The sequence below is a fragment of the Drosophila takahashii genome, chromosome 2R (assembly GCF_030179915.1).
Source record: "Drosophila takahashii strain IR98-3 E-12201 chromosome 2R, DtakHiC1v2, whole genome shotgun sequence".
In the NCBI taxonomy this organism is placed as follows: Eukaryota; Metazoa; Arthropoda; class Insecta; order Diptera; family Drosophilidae; genus Drosophila; species Drosophila takahashii.
This window is the reverse complement of record NC_091679.1, coordinates 24,959,275-24,984,730: the sequence shown is the minus strand read 5'-3', so window position 1 is coordinate 24,984,730 and position 25,456 is coordinate 24,959,275. Positions and strand designations below refer to the sequence as shown.

General features: G+C 41.1%; 4 protein-coding genes across 4 annotated transcripts; 2 read left to right on the top strand and 2 right to left on the bottom strand.

Annotated features, from left to right (window-relative positions):
- Positions 1-29: 29 nt before the first annotated feature.
- On the bottom strand, positions 30-8,019 carry MCPH1 (Microcephalin). Its single transcript, XM_017155514.3, is given in 9 exon segments — positions 30-576; positions 632-850; positions 1,142-1,510; positions 1,513-2,428; positions 2,498-2,589; positions 3,082-3,225; positions 6,228-6,420; positions 6,490-6,711; positions 7,631-8,019. Coding segments are annotated over 9 exon segments (2,856 nt in total). The 5' UTR covers positions 7,924-8,019; the 3' UTR covers positions 30-168.
- Zip48C (Zinc/iron regulated transporter-related protein 48C) lies at positions 3,702-5,488 on the top strand. Its single transcript, XM_017155516.3, has one exon. The coding sequence runs from the start codon at positions 4,123-4,125 to the stop codon at positions 5,122-5,124; it is 1,002 nt and encodes a 333-aa protein (XP_017011005.1). The 5' UTR covers positions 3,702-4,122; the 3' UTR covers positions 5,125-5,488.
- A 6,504-nt stretch (positions 8,020-14,523) lies between the features above and the next one.
- LOC123002556 (angiopoietin-related protein 2-like) lies at positions 14,524-15,152 on the top strand. Its single transcript, XM_044392930.2, has 2 exons — positions 14,524-14,963; positions 15,023-15,152. Exons 1-2 carry the CDS (start codon positions 14,524-14,526, stop codon positions 15,150-15,152), a joined length of 570 nt encoding a protein of 189 aa, XP_044248865.2.
- Positions 15,153-15,367: 215 nt separating this feature from the next.
- reb (rebuf) lies at positions 15,368-24,987 on the bottom strand. Its single transcript, XM_017155536.3, has 6 exons — positions 24,587-24,987; positions 18,280-18,418; positions 18,053-18,210; positions 16,914-17,574; positions 15,977-16,349; positions 15,368-15,906 (listed from the first exon to the last, which is right to left on the bottom strand). The coding sequence occupies exons 2-6, from the start codon at positions 18,385-18,387 to the stop codon at positions 15,902-15,904; spliced, it is 1,305 nt and encodes a 434-aa protein (XP_017011025.2). The 5' UTR covers positions 18,388-18,418; positions 24,587-24,987; the 3' UTR covers positions 15,368-15,901.
- Positions 24,988-25,456: the final 469 nt, after the last annotated feature.

Below are 25,456 nucleotides of genomic sequence, written 5' to 3'. Positions count from 1 at the left end.
ACAATTATTAAAATCAGTCAAAACGGACTAGTAACTATGTATTAAATATAACTATATTTACATATTTGTATTTGGAAAGTTTAGCGCAAAAAAAGTGAAACAGATGTGGAAAATGGTACTCTCTAACTAATGTATGAATTTCGTAAAGTGGATAGAACACGCCGATCTCTATTTGTCCAGCACCAGCGGTGGATCCACGTAGTCGTGCTGCCGCCTCTGCGGTTCGGGCTCCTCATCGCGCTCCCTTGGATCCTCGTACCGAATGCCGGCGGCCGTGATAATGGCGCTCTTCATCAGGTATTTGCCGAACTTCTGGATCTGCATGTTGGTGATGCTGTCCAGCACCCAGAAGGGATCGAGGTAAACCCGCTCGTCCTCGGCCCGCCGCTTATCCCCGATGATGTACTTGGCCTTGAAGCGGTTCTCGGTCAGGGTGGCGCCGCCCAGCAGGAGCAGCTCCTTCATGTTGTTGAACTGCACCGGTCGGCAGAGGGACGACACATAGAAGGGCTCCATGAAGCGAAACAATTCGCACTGGTAGTGGACGCCAAAGGCCTGCCTTTCAGTGCGGCAAATCTGGGGAAACGGAATTGGGTGATTATGGTGACAATAGGAGGATCATACTACTCACCTCGATGGCCCGCGAAAACCTGGTCAGTTCGTAGGGCTCCTCACTGATCCACTTCCCCGCACGAATGGACGCCAACACCCACTGATAGCTGACAATCCAGACTCCGCGCATCAATCCACGCAAGAGATTTAGCGTTCGACGCGGCTCCAGGCTAACCAGGTGGGTGGTGCGCTGGGTCACCGTAGGATCCAGTCGCATGCCGCGCAACTTGCGCAGGGCCTGGGATTGAAGGCGGTTTTCGATTAGGATTTATGACCGCCACGGATATTTATTATTCAACTGTGCGGGAGGCTTTACAAATGGGGGACTGCTCTACCAATCTACCGAGTGTTGTTTATGCCTAATCAATAATTAATATTGGCCATTAACGAATATGCTAATTTACAAACTAGTTCGGTTTACTAACTAATCCATAACTGGAGCTGGAGAACAGGAGTTCTCTACTCGGACTACAAAGGTTACAATCAGATGAGGGATGTGGGTAACTGGTCACTCCGTCGTGCTACCAACCTTGTGGATGGCCTGGATCTGCTCCTGGTGCATGTTTGTGTGCACCAGGGTGCGAATGCGTGAACGTTGTTTGCTTTTTGGCCTGTCCTCCGCTTCCTCTATGGTCGACAGGGAATCCTCTAGTTCTGGAACGGCATTTTCCTTGGGTTCCTCTTCCGGAGTGATAGTTTTGGCCTTGGGCACTGGAGCCGCGATAGACGCCTCCGAAGAGGAAGATTTCGCAGGAGTGGCCAGCGAACGTCGACGCTTCTGCACGGAGCTCGAGGAGCCCGTCATGCTCAGGCGACTCTTCCTGCTGCTTTTGGGTGGGGAAATGACCACCTCGTCATTTGGATTGAAAAGGCGCCGCCTTTTGGGCTCCTGCGATGGGGGATTGCCTCCGCCAGCGGTTGTTCCTGCTCCGTAACTGCGCGACACTCGCCCAACTCGGCCTCATTGGCCAAAGCTAGAGATCTGCGATGCGATTGGTTGATCCGTTCGATGCTCTCGTTAATCACGTCCATGTCCATGTTGAAGATGGTGCGCCTGCGATTCCCAGTGGACTGGCCGCTTGGCAGTCGCGTGGAGCTAAAAAGCGGCGTCAGTGGCTCCTCCATAATGGAGTTGGATGTCTGAGTCACGTTGTTTTGCGACTGTCTAGATGTTGCCACGCTGTGGCGCCGAGAAGCACTAATGTCCATACATTCGGAGGCATAGAGTGTGCCACGCCTGTCCGCTTTGTAGGAAGCTTCTGCCGCCACGGCGGTCATTTCTATGGACTGCTCAACGCAATCAGTTTGGTTGATTGGCTTGCTGTGCATCATAACTATTGAATTCCTGTTCTCTTCGTTGGGAGCCAGCTCCTCGGTTATGGTTTCAATAGTTTGCTTTGGGACTGTTTCCTCTGGCTGCTTGGGAGCCGCTAGCAATGAGCTCCTGCGTCGAGTCATTCTGGGCTCCAAAGCTGCGGCTGGAGCAGCTTCCGGTATTGATGTGGCAGCCAGTGAGCTCCTGCGGCGTGTCATTCGGGGTTCCATTGCCGCGGGACTGCTGATCTCTGCCACGCAGCTGCGACGGCGACTAGTGCGCGCAGGAGGCGTCATCACCGGTGGTGGTTCCACTGTGCTTCGACGTGGCCTTGCAGAGATCGATGATTTGGGTTGAGGAGTAATGCTAGCCGGCTGCTCTCCGAATTGCAAACTCTTTTGGGCCTGCACTTTCTCGGCCGCAGCATCGCCGCTGCCATTGGTTCCCTTCGGCTGGGAAGCAGCCACTGCGGGCAAAGGAGTGTAGCAGCCACTGCTTATCCTGGTTTATTAGAAAGATTAGATTTAGTTGGAAATATATTTTATAGAGGTAGAAGATTAAGGAACCCACCTGTTGAGTAGTTTAGTGGCTGGCGACTCGGTTACCTCATCGTCCGACGCTTTGTTGTGGTTGAGGGCCCTGAAGAAGCGGCTGATGTCATTCTGGAAGGAGAAAATTAAAGAATTTAAAACCAATTTCAGTAATGTAAAACATTAAACATGTCTTTAAAATTATTTTTTTTGGTTTTTGGCATAGTTATACATTTTTAATAAAAATTTGTAATACGTTATTATATTAACTAAAAAATGGTTAGTTAAAAAATAAATATGTTTCTTGTTTAACTGTATAAAATGAGTATATGAATATTAAAAAGAAATAGGATGGTAAGCACCCTTGATGTAAACAATAAAATAATATGAAATTGCAAATAAGGATCGACAAAGTAAGAAGGAATAAGAATTAAAATGATTAGATTTTTCCTTGCTATATAAAGAAGTGATATTAATATTAATTATATTTTTGGTTCTTAAAATGCCTATAAATTGTGTCCTAACCAAACACAAAATGCTTATTGAGATGAAAAACTTTTTATCACTATAAAATGTCTTCCAGAAAATAAAATAAAATAAATTATAAAAGGGTTCTTCACATACCTTTGGTGTGGTGGTGGTTGGAGTTCCGGGCTGGGCTCGCTTATTGGCCGATCCTGGCTCTTGGTCCCTGGAGGATGTGGGCGTTCCCTGGCGTTTCCGTGGTCGCTGATTCAACTCCGAATCCGGCTGCATAAACTTAACGCGCTGCAAATTCAAACAGTCCAAACTTGATAAATAAGTTTTGGCTTAGGAGGTCTAAATGTGGTGAGCAGCTCATGCCCTTTGGTGTTATTTAGCTGATGCTGCGGATGCTGCCCACTTTTTGCCCGACTCTGTCAGTCATGTTGACTGGAAAACACTGTTTTATTTGTTTATAACTACGTGATAGCTGGCCCGTTGTTTAAATAGAAAAACGTTCTTATCTGGTTAGTAGAACAATATGGCTGCCTGTTGGGATGGCTTTCGTCTAAACCGTAATCGATAGTAATAGCTTATAAATCTCACATAATGCTATTTAATTAGTTTTAAAAGTTAATTAGGCTCTCAATTAGCTTATTAATAATAACGGTTTATATTTGAAAGGTTCGCCTTGAAAGTGCCATCCCTAGCACTCGCCGCCTATCGATAGACGCCAGCGATAACACTATCGATAGGGGCGGCCCTCGGCCAGCAGCCCTATAAAAATTGCTTTTTGTGGGGCTGTCAGCTCAGTCAGCGGCTCATTCATCACTTTCCGACGCGCTCCAGTAGAACTAGTAGCCTAGATTTTATCAAAACCAACAGTATTACCCTCGCCCCGAAATTCACCCGTCGGCAAGAGAACTCTTTGGCATTCCACAAACAACAAAAGACGATAAGCAACAAGTGTTCCGGAGGCGGAGATTCGATTCCCTTGAAACAGACACAACTCAAAACTCCATTGAAAGCTATTCCCAGTTGTTTTGTTTACCCTGCAATCACAGCCCAAGAACGTGGCACATTTCCAACTGCGCGAGCAAACAATTAAGAAAAACTTGTTCTCCCCGCACACGCGAATAAATCTTGGGAACCGAATTCCATACCAGCCGGTGACGAGCACGGAGGAGCAAGAGGAGGAGCACTATGATTCCCGGCTATGGACCCGTGACGCAGGCCCTGCTGGGCACCCTGCTCACCTGGGGACTCACGGCCGCCGGCGCCGCTTTGGTGATCTTCGTGCGGGGCAACCAGCGGAGGTCCCTGGACGCCGCCCTGGGCTTCGCTGCCGGCGTGATGATAGCCGCCTCCTTCTGGTCGCTCCTCAAGCCGGCCATTGAAATGGCCGAGAGTTCCCACCTGTACGGAGTGTATGCCTTTCTGCCCGTCGCCGGGGGCTTCCTGCTGGGCTCCATCTTCGTCTACGGCTGCGACAAACTGATGTCGTACCTGGGCCTGAACAGCACCAACATGATGATCCAGATGACCCAGTCCAAGGACAAGGCGGACATAGCCATCGAGGATGCAAAGCGCAAGTCCAAGAGCCTGGACAGCTTCTCGGACTGCCTGAGCGTGCAGCACAGCGGGGAGTCGAGGCGGCGCAAGAAGCAAGGCAGCATCAACGAGATGGAGCAGTGCACCTACACGACGCCCGAGGAGCAGCAGCGCGCCGAGGAGGCTCTGTCGCAGTGGAAGAGGATTATGCTGCTGGTGGTGGCCATCACGGTGCACAATATTCCCGAGGGACTGGCCGTGGGCGTGAGCTTCGGCGCCATTGGCTCCACGAACTCGTCGACCTTCGAGAGTGCCCGCAATCTGGCCATTGGCATTGGCATTCAGAACTTTCCCGAGGGATTGGCCGTCAGCCTGCCGCTGCATGCCGCCGGTTTCAGCGTGAAGCGGGCTCTGTGGTATGGGCAACTGTCCGGCATGGTGGAGCCCATCTTTGGCGTGCTGGGCGCCGTGGCGGTGACCTTTGCCAACCTGATCCTGCCCTACGCCCTCTCCTTTGCGGCCGGAGCCATGATCTACATTGTATCGGATGATATTCTGCCCGAGGCCCATGCCAGCGGCAATGGAACGATCGCCACGTGGGGCACAGTCTCTGGATTCCTGATAATGATGTGCCTGGAGGTGGCCCTGTCGTGAGCAGCCACTGAAGATCTGCCTAGTGCAAGACTCAAAGATTCCATTGTACTTAACGCGACCTTGCTGCTGGCTTGTAAATAGAAGCGGGCTTTGTACAAATCTCAGAAGCAGCCCCAAACGAGAATCTAATAATCTAACGTAGAGTGTAAGTTTTGTAGAAGAGAAGAAACCTGACAACTGGCGATGCCGCCGTGTATCTGTACTGCATTCCCAGCGAGTTATGTAAATGAACCCCGTTCGCGGAAAGATTGTAAACAAACGTGCATGTGAACTAGGCTTTAAGTTGTCACCGGCGTCCAGTGGCTTGTGTCTTTTTAAACTGTCTAATGTTTAAGCAATAAAACGAAGCGCATTCAAATCAGCATCTCTCGACTATTTTCCCCCGGACAGAAACAACTTCCTGGCCCTACGATAGCTGATAAGAGCGAGTAAATTCAATTAGATAACCCGGAGAGCCGACAACACAACTGGTTGACTTGCTGTCAGCCGGTGATAAGTGATAAGAATGTGTCCAGCGCAAAGAGTTCCCAATATTGCGCGTATTCCGTGTTTGAGATACGTGCAATTTCAGACGGCCCGCGGCCCTGCGACTCTGCTCGCCATTTGCTGGATTAACTAATCACTTCAGATATGTACGAACACCCACTGCGATCGTGGTCATCGGCAAAGGTGGTCGATAAGACCCCTTGGTGGCTATCTGTTGTAGAATTTCCATACCTCTAAGGTGGTTTATGCTCACCATAAAGCCATAAACATATTAGTTGGGGCCATATCTCAAGTGGAGTTAAAGCAATAAATTGATAATAGCATCGATTAAAGTAATTAAGGGCTTTCTTAATTTCCCTTGTGGAAAATTGTTAACATCGGCTAATTTCAGCCAGTAACTCAAGTGGAGTTGATGAATTCCCCTGTTCATTGTTATCACTGAAGAACAGATAAGGCCTATGAACACATTGTTGCCTCAACAAATTTGAATGATAGGAATATGATAAGACGAGTTCTAGCTAACTTTGTATTGAACTATAGGTTATTTTACCTATTATATAGGTAAATGGGCTATAAATTTGAATATAGAAACCAGATTTAGGGCTTTCCCCACTTACCGGTATTTTCCCAAAGAGCTCTGGATACTCGTACATCCGTATGTTGCTTATGGGAAACTTGCTGGGATCACATATTTTGCGCTGCACCTTGCAGGCCTCAATCCAAAGTATCGATACGACTGGTATTTTCCACTCGGCGGCTTTTTTATAAGTTGAGAGCAGACCATCCTTGAAGACCACATGCGTGGTGGTGCTACAAACCGAAAGGAAACAGTTTATAAAGCGAAATTTGAGTATATTTAATTGAAAACCCTTAACTTACCGTGTTAAACGATCTTTCACCTGGGCTCCCATCTTGGCAATAATTGTTTTTACGCCCTCGGAGCGATTATCGTTGCCTGTTCGCACCTCCACGTAGACAACTATATCCTTGAGCAACTCCGGCAGGCTGGGCGGCTCCTGCGGATTTCGTTCCTTTATCGTGATGATGCTCTGTTCGGCCAGAGGCACATCAAATGTATTGTAGGACGACTTAGTGGGGCTCCTAAAAGAAACGGTTGGTATTTAATTGGTTTCAATTCGAAACTATTGAAAGTTTATAAGGTCATTTGTAAATATGAACGATTAAATTAGGTTGTTATTCAGTAAAAATGATTGATATTGAATGTTAAAGTCGTAAAAATTAGTTATTCCATCATATACATAGTATTTTTAGGGCCGGTTTCTCGAGTCCCTGTCAAAGTTAGCTCTCACATTTATGCTCGAGAAAGCCAAAATGCCTTAGCAGGGACTATCTGTTCGAGAAATGTTAGCCGGGACTCGAGAAACCGGCCCTTAGTAAAGTTACTTAAATTGCAAAGGTAAAATGTTTAAATTTTCAAACATTTTTTATTTTTAACCTTAAGTATGGTATGTTGTTTATGCAAATAACTTGTTTTTGATTGATTCATAATTAACTTTTTCTTTGGTTAAGTATAAAGAAAACATTGTGTAAAGATAACTGAGTTATTGGGTTTAATCTTATACCAAAAGGTCACCATTTAAAATAAATGACTAAATATTGGTGTTTTTTTTACGATCTATTAATTGTTAAAAAACAAAAATGCGAGTAAAAATTTTTAAATAGGTAACAAAATTAAATAATTAAGTACGGGGTCGTGGAAACCAAAACTAAAGTCCTTGTCAAAAAGAATTAAAAATCTTCTGTTTATACCGAAAGAGATAGTAAACGATTACTTTGAAATTGTAAATGACATGTTATAGTTTGTTAATGTTGAATTTTAGACAATTTAGTGCGCGAATGCGCTTAGACATTGGACAGTATACATCTTGTTTGAGGATGCAAGTTTACTACAATTATTTATATAAAATTAACGATAAAATTAAAATTTAAATCCTTTGACTGTTGTTCAAAACGTGATCTACAGATTCTAAATTCTTTTAACACTATTTCTACCGCTTACTTCAAGGCACGAATGGCGCGCAGACGAAGTGCAGCATTGGGGCTGTTGAGATCTTGTTGCAGGCGCGCCCACTGGCCCTCCTGCCTGGTGGGCGTGGCCGGTGCGTTTGGGGGCGCTGCTCCCGATCCCGTCGCCTGGTCCTGGTAGGGGTCCCTCTGGAACTCGGAGCGGTGCTGGCTGATCGCCTTGGAGACGGCTAGGGCCGGCTTGAGCATCAGCCGATCCCTGGCCACCTGGTCATCTAGCAAGAGAGAACGCAGCCTGTTAGCGATGCTCGGGTCATTTGTCCACATGTTGATCTGATATTTCTGTACTGTTTTCTACGACTACGAATTTTGGGGTTAGCTACGCATCCGGATTTAAAACTACTGGGTTGTTAGATCTCTAAAAAAGCAATGCACAGCCAACCTGCCGGGGCCTGAGATTGGGGTTTGGGAGGCAGGGTCGCCGGCTTGGGCCTGGAGTCCCCCAGATTTGAATCCTGCAACGGTCGGCGTATCGGTGACGCCGCTGTTTTCTTCGCGGCGGCTGCGCTGGAACCGGCCACGATCGAGCCGTAGGTCTTCGTCTTCCACGTGGGATTGCGCAGCAGGAACTTGTCCATGGTCGCGGCTAGGTGCTCCGCACTCTCCCGCTCTTTATTGCACTCAATTTAGGTCGCAAATCTCCAGAAAAGACGCGCCAATATTTGTCCTATCCAAACCTGCACAAAAGATTAGAGATGTGTAAAACATATAAAATGATCGATATTTTTTGAAAACACAACAGATTGTAGTGTGACCGCGTTTGCCCACAGCAGAATACCCATCGTAAGATCGGTTATCGAACTAAAAAAACGATAAATTTTAATTTTCTGCCATCAGATTTTAGTACATTTTACTTGGCGGCCTTTTTTTGTACTTTAAATTCAAATAAAACTAAATTAACTTTTTGCTGTCTTTATATCCACTGCGCTGTGGGCTTTAGATGTATTTTAATTGTAAAGGGAGTGAAAATTTTCCCAAAAGACTACTTTCTATTGCAAGTTAAGGGATTTTAGACGGTACCAGTCGGATCGGCCAACTATGTCTTACAGCTCCCATAGGCCGCCGTAAGATGACCACTAAACATATAAAGATGCCTTTGGATCGATCTTAAAATTAATGGAAAGGTAATTTGGAAAAAGTATACTTCGTTGGTTTTTATCATGTTGGATAACTTGTTGTATAACTTTCAATATTAATATTTCATAGTTTCGAATAAACTTTAACAAAAATTTGGCTCACGAAGTTATATAGGTACCATAAAAGGATCGAAAAATACTCATACATATGTTAAAATAGTACAAAAACAGTTGTTAGACTCAATTTAACATTTTTAATTAGGTTGGTTTTTAGTAGGTATTACTATATCTGAAAGTAATTTTTAAATGATTTGGTAAGGTATGCAAGGCTATATAAACATCGGCTGGCCGGCTTCCTTGGAACAAGTTTATTAAATTAAATTATTAAATAAAATCCCCAAGAAATTCCAAGCATTATAAGAATTTATTACTAAAATTTCCCATATAATTTCTGTGAGTGTCCCCTATTGTTTTTTTTTATGAAAGTCAAATGATTATTTTATTTGCTGATAAGTATCGCCCAAAAAATGCAGTACCAGTGCTTAGTCATCTTCATGTTTCTGATTTTTACAGTTCTAGAAACATTACTTTCTTATCTCGTTTATTAATATTTGTATTGAATACATATATGTTCAATGTCCATACGTGTACGCAATATACTTATGGACACTAGGGTGGACTTCTTTAAGGTCAACTGAGCTCAGCATTTTAAATGGTAGGTTTCTGTGTCCAATAAATTTATGCGAAAACAGAAAAATTTTATTTCATCGTTTAGGCGGTGCGCAATGGCCTTAAAGTTTCGCTAAAAATTAAGTGTAAAACTAGGAATTTACCCCATTCCATTTCTTGTCAGATTTTAACATGTCAACTTTTTGGTTTCGCTCGAATAAAAGAGTCAAGTAGAAATGTATTTCATGAATATTAACAGTTGGACGTAGCCTAGCCAGTAGAGCTTCTGTCTCCGAACAAAAAGGACCGAGTTCGATCCCCGACTCACCATTTTTTTTTGTGACTCACAATGAAATAGAGATTCTATTTTACAATTTTAAAGATTAACTATCACTTTTGCGTTCGCCAATAAAAATTTTCGTCAAAGAAGAAAACTCTTATTTTTCAGAGACCGTAATATTTATAAGTTGTACTCTAAAAGTCCTTGATTATTCGTTATTATTGTTATTTTTAAGTTGTAATTGTCTCCCAGGGACTCGCTTTTATCAACGACTTCATCCCTTGTTAAAAAGCTCGGGAAAGTGATTATGATACTTTTTAAAATACTGTCAAAGTATAAAATTAAGTCTACGGCATCTAGATGAATCTGAAATATGCGTAATAAACTTTAAAGCCGTTGCGCACCGCCTAAAACTAATTATTTTTTACTTTTTCTTTCTTTAATGGACTAAGGATACAAAAAGGCTATATATGAAGGGGTGAGAGCATGGCCTTAGAAATTTCATACAAAATAAGTCCACCCTAATGGACACATTATGTACATTTCATCAAAACCTTAAATTCTTCTTGATTTTTTCAGTGCTGAGTATAAATATGGGTACAACCATGGTTGAAATTCAGTTTAATTCTTAGGCGCTGCTTATGTACATTAGGGCGGTTTTTTATAAGGAATTTTTATCTCACCCTTTTAAACACAAGATATTTGCGCAAAATAACTTAAACTAAAATCAAAAAAATTTTAAATTAAGTCTAAGGGCTTGCGCAATGGTCTCAAAGTTTCCAAAAAGATTACTCATACGGCACGTAAGCCAGTATGAATTTTGGGAAGGCAAATCTTTTCCCATATCTACACTTGTCAAATATTTGATTTCGTTTATAATCGTTAACAAAATGGAGAGCACCTTTTTTTGGTTGGAAAACTAAATTTCGATTTTGATGAAGAAGAAACTTTGCCGTTAAAGAGGACCGTACTTTGCTCTACAGGACAGTTCCTCTGAAACAAAGTTTCTTATCTGAAAGTGCTCAGCTTGTTGCAAAAATGCTGGTTAGCGTATGGGAGAGCAAGGAAATTCGAGTACGTCCTTTGACGAATAAGGCGACTTAACAAGAAAAGACAGACGGACATGGCTTGATCGACTCTCCTAGTGATGCTGATCAAGAATATATATATTTTATATGGTCGGAAATCATTCCTTCATTGCGTTGCAAACTTTTGACTAAAAATACAATACCCTATAATGCAGGGACAAAATAAATAAATCTATGAATTTTCGGTATAACTATATTGCTTTGATTGTCTTTTATTATTTAAATATGTAGGATTCAATAAATGTAGATGTAGACAAATTTTTTGAATAATAGTCCATGTAATTCACCTGAATTTGTATTAGACTACGAAAACAAACTAAGGTAAAAATTTAGGTTTCGACTTGGGTTCTAAACTTGTTATAAAACCCTAGCAAGGGTTTTTTTTGGCTACGATATACTCCTAAGAGAGTCACCCCATGTTACTTCTTTTAAAAATATCTAAATAGCTTTTTATCCACATATTCTGCTTATAGTTTGGAGGCAATAAATAAAAAAAAATTTGTTTGATTCTGTGCTGCGACTCCCTTAAATGTTGGAACTTATATAGCCATAGCGATTTTATTTTTCTTTAGCCGTTTGTAAAGGTGACAAGGTCACCTTTATGTTTAGACTCAATAAGTAATGACAAGTCTACGCCATCTATATGAAATTAAAATATTTGATCAAGGGCAACAGTACGTATGAGTGATAAACTTAAAGGTCAATGCGCAAGCACTAAATCGCATTTTTTTAAATTTTTTCTTTTTGGTATGTCTTAAATGCACCAACGCGCAAAGTATAAGGGGGTGAGAGTAGGACCTTAGAATTTTTCATACAAAAAAAAACCACCCTAATGTACATATTCTACAAATACAAATTTAACATGATGGAATTAAAGTGTTTGGTGCTTTTTCTGGTTATTTCGGCTTTTAAGAAGACATCTCTTGCTAAAAATGCAAATAGACTGCAGGAATTGACCAATAAAAAACAACAAATAGAATGCAATAAATATTTTTTTTCGGCGTACGATATCGTTCTTAAAAATTTGGTGCAGCTTCAAGAAAACGAAAAAGTTTTGTTAAGTAGTGTTCATGACCTAAAGAGTAAGTTGGCAGTTGCAGAAGAGTCTATTAATTTAAAAAGTGGCATAATTTTGGAAAAAACGGAACAACTGGGAAACCAAGAAATTGTTATAAAACAAAAAGATGACATAATAAAGTCTGTGACGGAAAATATTGATAGGCAACAAAGTCTGTTGAAAAGTGCTGAAGAAGAAATCAAATCAAAAGGGGAACTTTTAAAAATTAAAGATAAAGAAGTTTTTGATAAAACAGAAGAGTTAACATTAAAAGATGAAGAAAATAAGACTTTAAAGGAACAGATAACTGCCAAAGATGGTAAAGTGAATAATATGACCGCTGAAATCAATAATTTACAGAGCCGGGTATCAAGTGATGAAGAACAAACGATCTTTTAAAAGTTAGAGATAAGGCAATTTATGACAGAACAGAAGAGCTAAAAAGCAAGGACGACAAATTAGAATTGAAAGATATAGAACATAAGGCTCTAAATCAGCGGTCGGCAGCGCCCTATTAAGTGAGCGTAGGGTTTTGTTCTGCCGCCGCGCTGCTCGCACATGTATAACGTAGAACAACGGTCTGCACACACACATCGATGAGCTGCCCAGTGCAAATTACTCACACAAATACAAAACAAAATGTCAACGTATGTGTGTGCCGACCGCTGCTCTAAATGAACAGTTAAATGCCAACGTTGATAAAGTGAATAATATGACCGCTGAAATCAATAACTTTAAAAGCCGGCTATCAAGTGCTGAAGACGAAATCAAAACAAAGGAAGAGCTTATTAAAGCTTATATTAAGTAAATTAATGATAAAAATGAAGAGCTGAAAAACAAAGACGACGTAATCACTATGGACGGCAGTCCATGTAGTGACGAAGCGCACCAGGAGAGTGTGCAAAGGCGACTACTATTATATAGCCGCAAAATTGAAAATCTGCTGTGATAGTCCGATCGTAATGAGTAATACACCAATCGAAAGGTATTGCAAAAACTTAAAGGATTGCATACCAAGACTTTAAGAAAATCAATTGGCTTGGGAGAGAGAGTAGTGAAAGTGAAAAAGTGAAAATTTCGAATTTTGGAGCTGTTGGGGCCGGTGGGGATAAAATGCAATGTTTTAGTTGTATTCCTTTTGAAAATACCCGTCGAATGAGGGGTCATATGTCAAAATCCGACGCTCCGTTCAAAAGTTATAGCCAAAATAAGATTTTCTTCTTCTTCCCAAAATGAAAATTTAATTCTGTTTGTCAGTTTGTCAGTTTGTCCAAAACATGTTTTTTAAGTTTTGAAAATTTGATATGACGTTCATCACATCGATATAAAAAACTTTTGTTCTACCACTTTTGGAAAAACTAGTTAGTTTAGCGGGAAAACAGCTATAAATAGCTAAAATTCAGAAAGCCGTAACTTCTATACTACTAAAGCTACCGACTTGTGCTGCATCTCGTTTGAAAGGTATTTTTAAATGCTATATACGCCTTCTATGTGCAATTTGTGTAAATGTAATAGTTAAAAAGATATGAACAAAAGAAAATTTGTTTAAACTTTTTTTTTAGCTTTTTTTTAATTTTTTCAAAAACGGCTCTAACGATTTTCCTTACAACTTTAAACTGTATAGCCCTTGAGATTCCTTAAATTTTTGTATATTATGTTTATGTAAAAAATCGCGTTTAAAAGTTATTCAGAAACGAAAATAGCCACTTTTGCCAGCTCAGAACAACTAACGCTTCCTGAGTGTTTAATTTTGTGCGTGGGTATCCAAACTGTATTTTAGGCTCATAGAATCATTTCAATTGTTTTAAAGAGTTCCAAATAGGAAACTTTTGTTTTACGACTTTTGGAAAAACCCGCTGCTTTAGCGGAAAAAAAGCTAGAAATAGCTAAATTTCGTTAGTTTGTAAGTTCTACACTACTGAAGCTACAGACATGTGCTATACCTCGTTTAAAAGGTATTTTGAAATACTTAAACGGTTTTTAACTTAATTTGTTTAAATACAATGGTTTACAAATTATGATTGACCAATTTAAATTTAAATGTATATACCAGCTCCTATGAGAGCAAATATAAACAAACAAAAACTTCTGATATCAAATAAAAACACCTCTTAACGAGGTAAAAAACTAGTGACGATCGCACCTTTAACATACAAAAGTTCTGATATCAACATTTGTGACGAAAAATTATTACACTCGTCATTAAATACACTGTCTAAGATTTTCTCATTCGGCACGCAGCAATAGAAAATGCCTATGAAGGTAAAAAGGCTAAAATAGTATGCTAGGGCGGGCCGAATGAGAAAATCTTAGAAAGTGTATTTAATGACGAGTGTAATAATTTTTCGTCACAAATGTTGATATCAGAACTTTTGTATGTTAAAGGTGCGATCGTCACTAGTTTTTTACCTCGTTAAGAGGTGTTTTTATTTGATAAAAACAAAAGAGGAAATAATAGAGGATATAAGGAAACAAATAAAGAGGAAGGGTGAAGAAATTGATAGAAAGGAGATTGAAATCAAGGACCTGCGTGAACAGATTATTAACAAAGATAATAAAATCGATGGCTTAATTAATCAGACAATGACCGACTTAGCAAAAATATCCAGAGTAACAGAAGAACTATTATTGTGTAGTGGAACAGACAGATGCCCTACCGGTCATCCAAATGGAACATACAAAATAAATAGGCCCGGGATGGATATTTTTAATGCTTCCTGTAATTCCACTGGCTGGATGGTTATTTTAAGGCGTCAGGCTCCAGGAACAGAGGACTTCAATCGGAACTGGAAGGACTATAAGAATGGATTTGGCGACTTAAGGGGAGAATTCTTCATTGGGGTGGAGAAACTTCACCAACTGACTAAGGATAAAACACACGAACTTTCCGTGAAGCTTGAGGATCCTAATGGAATTACTGCGTTTGCTGATTACAATGAATTTGAAATCGATAGTGAGCAGGAATCCTACGCTCTTAAATCGTTGGGAAATTATTCTGGTACTGCCGGAGACTCCTTAAATCCGCATAAGGGAAAGAAGTTCACCACATTTGATCGTGACAATAGCGGTGATCAGAATACATTAAATTGCGCCGAATATTTTAACGGTGGTTGGTGGTACTACAACTGTTTCCACTGGTATGCCTTTTTAAATTAACTGATTATAAATGACTAATTTAAAAAAATTATAATTACAGTAAACTTACTGGAAAATACTACAAAGATGGAACATCTCCGACTGGTTATGGAATTCATTGGAATGGCTTTCGTAGCGACAAGATTTCGCTAATATTAGCTGAAATGATGATTAGGCCCAAGTCCTTGTGAGCCAAGCATGTAACTAAATTTAAAATTTATTATATAGGTATTTGTCTAGAGACTCACATTTAAATCGATTTTTTCAAAGTTTTTGCAAGTACAAATGTTCTTAAAAATTCTATGTCTCAAAAACATAGAAATTCGATTTACAAAGAAAATACTTGTTTAAATGTTAAATTAAAACAGATAACCCAATAACGCATTTAAAATGAAACAACCACATGGACTTTTTAAACTTTCTTTAATGCACACTAATGTCGTTTACATGTTTTTAATTCGAACTTATTTACATATGAATTGTATGTACAGCAAAAAATAATAAGAAAACAATAAATTGAACTCGCCTAAAGTAGCAATTAATTTGCTTATGACATTCTCTGCCCCCATCCTGAATATCCGCCAATCTCTCCGTGCGCTTTTCGTGGGCTCTAGGACATTCTCTCAGTCTTAAACGATTTAAGAAACTATGGCAAAATTTTAATTACTCATTACAAATTGCATAATCATTAAATCTCTCTGCTTGCCTTAAAGTTAACTGCGGTTAATTAGGGTTAGTGCGTATTAAGAGTTGTACGCTAAATGGCTGCACTTCGCTGCATTTATCACAAAACTGAGCGAAATGCACTCCACAGGGATCCGGTGATCGAATGATCCAGTGATCCATTGATCCTCCACTATTTAAACTAAATCGTAGGCTTTGACTAAATAATGGTAAAGTTAACACTAGACGATGAATAAATTAGGGCCAGCCAGGATGATCATTCTGAAAAGGGGGAAACAGGCACATTAGTTTGGGTTTAGTTTAGGGAAATTTTTATCAGGTTGCGACCTACCATGTGCGCTGATCAGACTACGTGCATCCCAGAGGGACATTTGCGACTGGGAGAGACGGTGCTGCGGGGGATACAGTTTGTAGGGGAAGTACGAGTGGTGGAAGGTGGCGATGGGGATGGGCTGTGCCGGCTGATGGAATTGGTGGTGCTGGTGCTGTGCCGAGATCTTCCGCGAGATCTTGGGCTCCTTCTTGGGCTTGCTGGCTCCACCGGGACACGACTGCTTCGAGGACTTGATGAAGTTGGGGATCCGCGCCAGGAGGCCGCAGTAGTACGGATCGTCCTGCTTCTTCCGCTGCTGCCCCCCACTGCTCTTCTGTCGCTTCTTGTCCGCGTAAATGGGCATCAACGATCCACCAGACTCGTAGTCGGGCTGTTAAAATAATAAATTAAGTATTTTAGTTAGTTAATGGTAAGGAAATACGAATCTTGACATAAAAAAATAGCTAATCCTAAAATTCCTAATTTATTTATTTCTCCGACTTTCAGTTAATATACTTTTACGAATTAATAAACAATTAAACTTTAATTAAGCCATTTTTCTAATTTTGTTTACCTTTAAAAAATTTTATTTAATGATGCTTCAATAATATGCGAAAATTACAAACATAAGGAATGATTTAGAACTTAAGAAAATAATGTGACATTTAGCTTTTTCATTATTGGTATTTCATTTAAAAATGTTAAATATATGACTACCATTACTTGCTCATAACTTTTAAATGAATGGTTCGATTTGAAAAATTTCTTCTACACTTTAATAGGCCCAGATAATAAAAACAAAATTGCTTTTATAGTATTTCCAAATCTTTGAAGATGTGGACGTTAAAATATAATTACCATTTAGTCTACTTCTTGATCTAGCTCTTCAACTCAAAATCTAAGAACGATCAAGTAAAGAACCTATTACTAAATATCAATTAAAATAAAAACCCACCTTGGGCACATATGGACCCTCGTTGAGGAAGGCGGCACTGAAGATGCTGCGACGACCCTTGCTGGAGTTGCTCGAGTTCTGCGAATTCTGGGAGTTCTGCGAATCATCCGAGGCGGCGGGCGTGGGATAGATCAGTCCCACCTGGCTTTCGATGGTGGAGTAGGGATCCTCGCTGCTGTTCGTCAGCGGAACTCGCATGCCCATCGCGTCCAGGGACTTGGGAATGGTTTGGAGGCGACTCCTCAGCATGTCCATGGCCACCACGTTGACCACCAATATCCAGACCGGAGTGTTGATTAGATTGTTGTTCGACTTGACCAGCGAAACGGCGGACAGGCACTGGCGCTCCAGTCGTCCGCGTTCCGGATAAGAGCGCGCAAATTCGCGGTTTATGTTCGTCTGGAACTTCTTCATGTCGAAGAGTCGTGCGGAGGTTCCCGAGGTGAGGGACATCTGCGGCATCTGGATTATGTCGCCCCCGATCACCGTCTCCTCGTTACCCTGCGAAGTGGTGTTCACATAGATGCTGCTCTTGCCATACCGCTTGATGAATATGTTGCCGGTGTCGTCCATTTTGACCTTGAATCCATCGCCGATGGACTTCTTGATCACCTTCGTCTCCGCATCGCGCATGGGATTATCGAAGCCATTCAGGCCAATGCTGTGGGTTTTGGATTATAAATTTAGTTGGATTTCAAAACGTTAAATGTTACATCTTGGCGAATCGGTAAAAAAATTCGATTCTCTGAAGATTTCAGTACAACCAAAGATATTCACCATTGATTTGGAGTTAATAATTAATTTACTACATTTTAGAAAGAAATGTATTATTTTGAAAAATGTACTTTATTGGAAAAAGTTTTTGATAATTAATTAACTATTTTGGAAAATATACTTTATTGGAAATAGTTACAGATAATTTTATAATTAGTGTCGTAGATTTTGAAAAATTAACTCGAAATCAATGGGGGATTTTTGTTCTTTTTGCACTGACTAGTTTTTTTCCAAATTATTCTTTCAGAAAACATTTCTTTATAAGTATTAGAGTGTATACCTCGGCCTAACAAAAATTGTAAAATAAAATAATAATACTACTTATCTTGGTTTTTTTTGGCTCTAAATTATAAATTCAAACTCACCGCACTCCATCGAATCCATTCTTGGATCCGTTTATGGTTATCACAGAGGAGCGGGCGTAGGCCTTGGCCACGCGTCGGTTTTTCTCGAAGACAATTATCTTGGCCCAGATCTCGTCATCGATCTGCTCCCACTTGGACAGAACCTCGTTGATGTGGTCCTGCGGATTAATAATAATAATAATAAAGTCAATAAACCCCAAATGAGTTCTAATAGGCGGAGAACGCACCCTGAAGAGCTTCTCGCGATCGTGCCAGACGTCTTCCTCCTGCTCTTCCTGCCCGATGGCATCCAAATTGTCCAGGGAACGCGATATGATCTTGCGGCGCGAAATCATCTTGTCCGTCTGTTCGCTCGATTCGTTTCCTCTGCAACGGTAGAACATTTTCCGAAATTATTATAAATAATTATGAGACAATTAACTTGGGCCAGCAGCGGGTGCGAATGACTTTGATTGGATCTGCGAGTAGCAGTCGGAATTAAATCCCCGGCGAATGGGACACGCACTGAAAAGATTATTAGGCAATCAGTCCAATCGATCTGCGAGCCAATGAACTCTGCACACGGATGGCAACAATGGGTGTTTGGTTTGGGTTTGGTTTCTTCTCGGCCAGCTCCTTGGGTCGATTGATCGAATCACCAGTGTCACCGCCTCTAATTGAGCGCCTTGACAATTGTTCGGTGTTAAACACTTTGTCGAACACTGCTCGCATTTTTGCATTTTATTTTTTACTCGCCAGGTCAACTGGCCTGGCATTTCAATTGGCCATTTGGGGTTTTTCTTCAAAGTCAGCCCGATTTGCTTATGCACCGCACTGCCGTCAGCGTTTTGTGACAAAATCCAGTAGTGGTAGCCCCCGTCAGGTGGATTGGCGGTCAGCCACGTGATTGGCATTAATTGCGGGCCAAATGCGATTTACCAATAAATGTGTGTCACATATTCCGACGAGTGGCAATGAAAGTGAGTCTGGCTCTTGGGGACTCTAGCTTCCCATTCCCATTCCTAGGTGACATTTCTGAGCGTGGCCACATTAAGGGCACGACATGCCCAGCATTTTCTAATGACAACCCCTTTCGTGCCCTAATTTAAATGTTTTCCAAATTACCCAGAACTGCAGCATGGGCTTTAATGGCCAGCGATCGAGTTTCCCGTCGAGCATTCACAATTCACCGATCCCCAGCCATTGAAGACGCCGCCTTTGGCTTTCTATTTACCATGGCGTTGGCGTTGGTTCTTTAATTAACGGACAGAATGGCCATAAAACCCGATAAATGTCACGCACTTCTGTGGAGACACACAAAACTTCAAGATCGAAGATCCGTTTTGGCCACCAAAAGAAATTTCAAATTATAACTGGTTTTCCTTTTGGCAAAAGTTTAAGATTTATGGCGAATAATATTCTGTACGACCATGTAGACACGCCCACGAGCCAAAGATTTTGACATTTTTGTAGCTCTAGAAGTCTATGAGAAATTTAAAGAAAAGTTCTAGGGAAGAACAAGTTTTGGGTTAGTCAAAGTCTTGTAAGATTCATCCTATCGGAGTTTCAATCTAGTATTGTTTTGTACACACTCGGTAACCTTTTGAAACCTTTAGAATTTCAGAGAATTGGCATTGCCTAATTAGAATCCACTCCACTTTCATTCATGACTCAGGGGCCCGCTGTTAATGATGGTCAAATATCACAAAGATATCATTGCCTAGCCACGACTTGACCTCTTCTCGACTGGAAGTCAAAACCCCAAGAGCAACATTCAGTTCTGTGTGTTTCATCTTCTATTTTAAAGCGATATGATTAAGTTTTTGGCGTTCCTACGTCAATGGGTTCTGGTTTTTTCAGCTTTTTTCTTCTTTTGACAGACTGTTTTATATTGTATAATATATACGCATAACATTTCGTTCTTTTCACCATCGCCGGCGAGGTTCGGTTTGGTTTTATTTTTATTTTTCTGCTGCTGCTGCTGCCTGGCTAATAAGTATATAAAATCTTTTTGTATGCCGAACGTGATGTTGATTTTTTGGCGATGATCGCATTCGACAACAACGAGAACCACACTCACCCGAAACATCTGTATATAAAGTCAGGTATATAAAGACAGGGATATGAAATTTAATTATCTAGCTGGCCTTTGGTTGTGAAAAATTCAAACTGCATTAAATAATTAAAGCTTCTTACATGGCCAGCAGATGATTAATCTTGTTTGCTGATTTATTAATCCGCCGCTCGGTACGCTTGTTTGGTTTTTGGGGACTAGTTGGAATGATAAACAAGGCGGTGGCTTGAAAAGAAGAGCTGCCCCCTGGGAGCTGCAGCAAGTGCTAATCGAGTTCGTGTCCGGAGTCTTTCGATGCCCGTCAAGTTCGTGCCTTGAGTCTTTCGATCCAGCACATTTTCCGCATACCCGAGACCCGCTTGCAATTAATTATGTAAGCCCCTCAAGGTCGCGGCGTGTGTATTTTTAGCAACGCGGCAACTGTTCTGTGCGTGAGTACGCAGTTTATCGGTTTATAGAACCATATAGCTACACAGCCGTACCAGTTCCCCAAGGTCGTGGCGCAGAAGGAAGTCTTTCGGTCCGAACTGCGGGCTCCTTTGTCCGCTCGCTAAGCCGCTTAGCAGTCGCTTAATTGGCAACTATAACTATGTCTATGAGTCAGTTGCAATTGCGCAATTTTGTGGCTTGTGCCATGCACTTCTGGGCTCCGCTGCCTTTCAAATGGGAGCGCGTTGTCATCTGGAGACCCACACCCAAATGTAAGGCACCCAAAGACAACCAGCTTGCCTTTCAGCTGCTGCTGTTACGGTTTCTGCAAGTTCTTGACGCCCCGGCCAACCTTGAAAGTGAACCGTACCGAACCGAGCTGAACCGAAACTGGAGTTCGCATACTCGGCCCATGCGTTTCCATGTCCGGCTGGAACGAGTTTTGGGGCATTTATCATCGAAAGCAATATTTCTGCTCTTACTTTCGGAACGCGCTGGAAGTGCAATAAAATGTGTATTTTGGATTTCAATCAACGCAAATTATGAGCACTCAGCGACCAATCAAAAATGAAACACTTTAATTTTACATCTCTTTTCATTTGCCACCGCTCGAGATTGTCTTTTAATGGCATAATGATTTAAATGCAAAACCAACAGTTGGGGCAGAAACAAAACAAGAAATCGAATAAAACTGTTTGCACAATGTCGCGGGCGGCTGTGCACTTGTTACTCTTTTGAGGCAACGCAACAAAAGTCAGTCAACAAACAACAAACAACGCCATTAACAACAAAAACAACGCGGGCATCTGTGGCTTACATTATATGAGTTGGCACTTTATTTCGTCTCCATGTGAGCAAGGCGACAAAACAAAACAACCACGACCAGCGGCAAGAAAATGAAAATTAAATCGCATATTGTTACTGGGGAAGATGATGATGATGATGAAAAAAAACCTAAAAATATTTATATGGAGGGGCACGCAACATGCAAGAAAATCCAAGTGAGGAACTCATGGATGAAGAGTCTGTCTTGGACGCCCAAAACACTGGGCACGTGTGAGTGTCATAAACCTTTTGGGGTCCTCAGATATATATATAATTTGTATCTACAATTGGTACGTATAAAAGCAGGGTAAATATTATGCCTATGAGAATTGTAACTTATACCTTTCCTATAAAAATACTCCTACATTTAAGCCTTTTCGGCTCTAAAAGTTACTCTATCTATTTACTGTGTTTAATTTAGGATTTTCTATTATTTTTTTAATATTAAATATTTTTAAATACTTATTATATATTTAATATATTTTATTGCACTGTTTAATTTTATGTAAAGCCATAAATAATAAATAAATGCTTGCATCGTGTCTAACTATACGTTTTTCGATGGTCATGTTTATATTTGAATGTACTTTTTTTTCAGATTTAATAACATTTAATTTTATTCATTTTTGCTCCTAATTGAAAGTCCCGTAAATCATTTTGCACACTGGTTATATTTTATTTGATTTTATTTTTATTGGCATAATGGTTCTTTTTCTTTGGTATTTTTTAGAACCTTTAAAATATTCCCTTGACCTACGACCAAATATATTAAGAAGATCTCAGACTTGATATTTTGTATTCTTTCACAGATTGATAGATTTAAGTTTTCTGCTTTCATCTGATAGACTAATTAGAAGCTGACTGTAAATGTGCCATTTTTCTTTGTAATCATTGTATCTCCAGCAATCTGTCAAAGGTTTCTTTCGAAGCCCATCTAGATCGCGCAACTTTGGTAAGCTAAATGCTAATATGTTAATGTCTTTGGCACCCATCTCCGCATCTGAACCCGTTCGCTGGATTTATGGATGGAAAGTTAGGGCATTGGGGCTGCGCCATTGTGTTGGCCTGCTCACTTGCTCCAATTCTGGCTCGGATTTGGACTCGGATTCGGATTCAGATTCGGAGATGCTCTGCCAGCGACTCCCCACTCGGCTTTCATCTTTGTGGGGCTCTGCACAATGCGGCGTATGCGCAATGTCTGCTCTGTCACTCGATGTGCATGTCGAGCCGATGATTGCATCACCATGGCAGCAAATGCTGCCACAGCAGCAGCAAAAGTGGCAGTGGCAGCTGCTCGGGGCACCGTTTTTGCGGTTGGAAAATCGGCACACGAAAATTATAAATTCCGATTTTCACTTGGCGTCTCGGCGCCTTTCATAATATTTTCACTTATTTCTCTCCCATTGCAGTGCTGAGAATTTGCAATTCTCACCAAAGTATTTCGTGCCAGGAAGGCGTCCGAAAAATAATAAAAGAAAAGACAAAAAAAATCCAAATATAACGAAAAAAAAAACTGTTGCACAGCACTTTCGTGTGGCTTTGACTTCCGCTTTTGTTGCTGTTGCCATTGAGTGATTATTATTACCCGACATTGTTTTTAATGTTCAGATTACTTGCAAAAATTCGGCTTTTATTTGGCCAAGCACGTTTCGGGCCTTGGCATCGGTCTATTCGGTCTATTCTTAGGCCTCGACAAGTGGCGCACAAAATTCTTGGCTCCAAAAATAATAGTCCGCGATTGAAGATGACTAGACTTGTCTTTTTTCGGCTAATTAAAAGCCGTCTTGTTCTTGTCGTGTTCTCTGACATTCGTTCGCTGTGATTAGTCATCGATTCGATTTGTTTATGCTAATACCATTTACCATTTGGCAGCCAACACTGCAATTGATAATTGACAGTTGCCCATGATTCATGACAAGCACTCAGCCCCGAATTACATCATGGAAATGAAAACTCTTCAAACCGATTTATGCCAATCAATAGAGCCGTCGTCGTCGTCGGCAAGTACAATGCAGCCGAAATACAATTAAAGAGCAGGAAAAGACTCGACTCGTAAGCACTTCAACAAAGGCCGCTCGTATTTCTTATATCTTTTATTTCCCATACATATTTTTCACCCCGCTTAATTAGAGTTCATTAATTTGGGCTTCGAAATTGAAATTGAGCCGTCGCCGAGGCACAATCAAATGCGTAATTAACAATTGCGTGGATAATTGGGTGTAAAATTCTAGCTAAAGTGGACATAATTCAGGGGCGAGCGACTCGAGTGGCCCTCGAATGTAGGCCAGGCCAAAACCCTCTTCGGCTGTCCTAATTAGGGGCTTTCATTTGGCATGCAAATCAGTCTTTCTGTTTACATAGTTCTCCAGATGCGGGAATGGCGAATCCATAACAAAAGCCGTGAAAAAATAAAACGGCGAATAGGCCAAAGACCCCCGGAAGATGAAGCCGATACTATACAATATACTATATAGACGGCTGAATCACAAGATCTTTCTCCGCAGCCTTCCTTATTTTTTCGGGAATTTCGTATGCATTGAATGTTTCGGACGAAGCGGAGATTACATCGCTCATAAATTCTGGCCAAGGCAAGCGGCCGCAAACCGAAACACTGGCCTGACATTTTTTCGTTAATAAAAATATGAAATTATATCAGCTTTAATGCTAATCTTCGTGTAAATTAAGCACACGCATTTCGAACGCGATGGCGAACGCGAACGGGTTTTCCCAGGGCCAGTGAAGGTTGTTGAACAGTTTTCCACTGCACTGACTTGGTTTCCATTCCCTGGCCGAGCCAAAGAACCTTTTGTGCAGGCCAAACAAAAGACTCAGGCAACGAACTTGATTTTGTAATTTACATGCTAACACACATTTGGCCCACTATAGAAGCATGTACTATATAGCATGGCTCTAGCTTTAGCTTTAGCTTAGCTTTTATTTCACACTCATGGACAGCGTGTTTCAGTGGCCTTTGGCGTTTAGCACATCCACCATAAAACCATGTTTATTTATAAGACACCACAGAATGCTAATTAAAAGCTGTGGCTGCCCGCTGCTAGTCGGTCTCAAAACGCCACTTGGACAATATTGCAGCCAGATGATTGTACAACACAATTTAAGTGCCAATCAAACGATCTTCTCCGCCTGAGTGTGCATTCATTTCAATTAGCAGCGAACGACAAAATCGATTCCTCCAAATGTCAAGGTCGCGATCGGGGATGACTTACCCTGCTCCAAAGTGCAATGCGGCGTTTGGGTATCCGTAAGTCCCCTGATCGATGCTGGATTTATTCCCGAGTGTGAATCACAAGTGTACTTGTTACGCCCACAATCAATCAACCAGCCAGGTTTCTCCTCAATTATGTACTGTTTTTTGTTTTCTTTCTTTTAAATAGTATTATTTTTTCGGTTATTTTTGTTTTATTACATTTGTCTTTCAATCTCTGTTGGCACAACACTCTCAGAACTCTGCGCTCGCGACGATTACGATGGCGATTACGACTTCTACTGAGCCTCTGCTGTGGGTTAGTAGCTTCTCGCTGTTAATGCGTTAAGTGGTTAGGCGGTTGGGAAGCGCGCGCAAGAACCGCTCGCCTCAAGCTGCGTGTTTCGACTGCTCGGCTAACGGTGAGGCCCACAGCAAGACAGCCCAGCTTGTTGGCCAAAACTGGCCCGAAGTTTCGCAGCCGAAGTCCCGCACGAAGCTCGAATGTATGAGCGAACGCGACTGCAAACACGATCGCGAAGAGGGCCCTCTGAAATCCCGCTTTTCTCAACTCTCGCAGACGCCCGCCGACTGCCAAAGAAGAAGGTCGACTGAGATTCTCCAGGAATCTCTAAGAGGCTTCTTCAAGAAAGATGATTTGGAGTCTTTAAAAGCTTCTTCCCAAAACGAGATCTGAATTTATTAACGATTGTTCATTTTAAATAACTTGTTTTTAACTCTCTTTATACAAAAATCAAGAATACCTACAAATTTTAAATGCCATGTTTCTAATATCAAGGTGAAAGTAAAATATTTGTTCTTTGTGACAGTAGAAAAAAATAAAGACACAAAAAAAGAAACACTTTGAACAATTATGAATCGTAAATTTTGT

What these genes read in the sequence shown, in the direction of transcription:
- Zip48C (XM_017155516.3), top strand. Translation starts at nt 4,123, where the DNA reads ATGATTCCCGGCTATGGACCCGTGACGCAGGCCCTGCTGGGCACCCTG.
- reb (XM_017155536.3), bottom strand. Translation starts at nt 18,387, where the DNA reads ATGATTTCGCGCCGCAAGATCATATCGCGTTCCCTGGACAATTTGGAT. An exon ending in ATCGCGAGAAGCTCTTCAGG is followed by an intron (nt 18,211 to 18,279) that starts GTGCGTTCTCCG and finishes ATTAATCCGCAG; the next exon opens with GACCACATCAACGAGGTTCT. An exon ending in AGGGTCCATATGTGCCCAAG is followed by an intron (nt 16,350 to 16,913) that starts GTGGGTTTTTAT and finishes TTATTTTAACAG; the next exon opens with CCCGACTACGAGTCTGGTGG.
- LOC123002556 (XM_044392930.2), top strand. Translation starts at nt 14,524, where the DNA reads ATGGATATTTTTAATGCTTCCTGTAATTCCACTGGCTGGATGGTTATT. An exon ending in TACTACAACTGTTTCCACTG is followed by an intron (nt 14,964 to 15,022) that starts GTATGCCTTTTT and finishes TTATAATTACAG; the next exon opens with TAAACTTACTGGAAAATACT.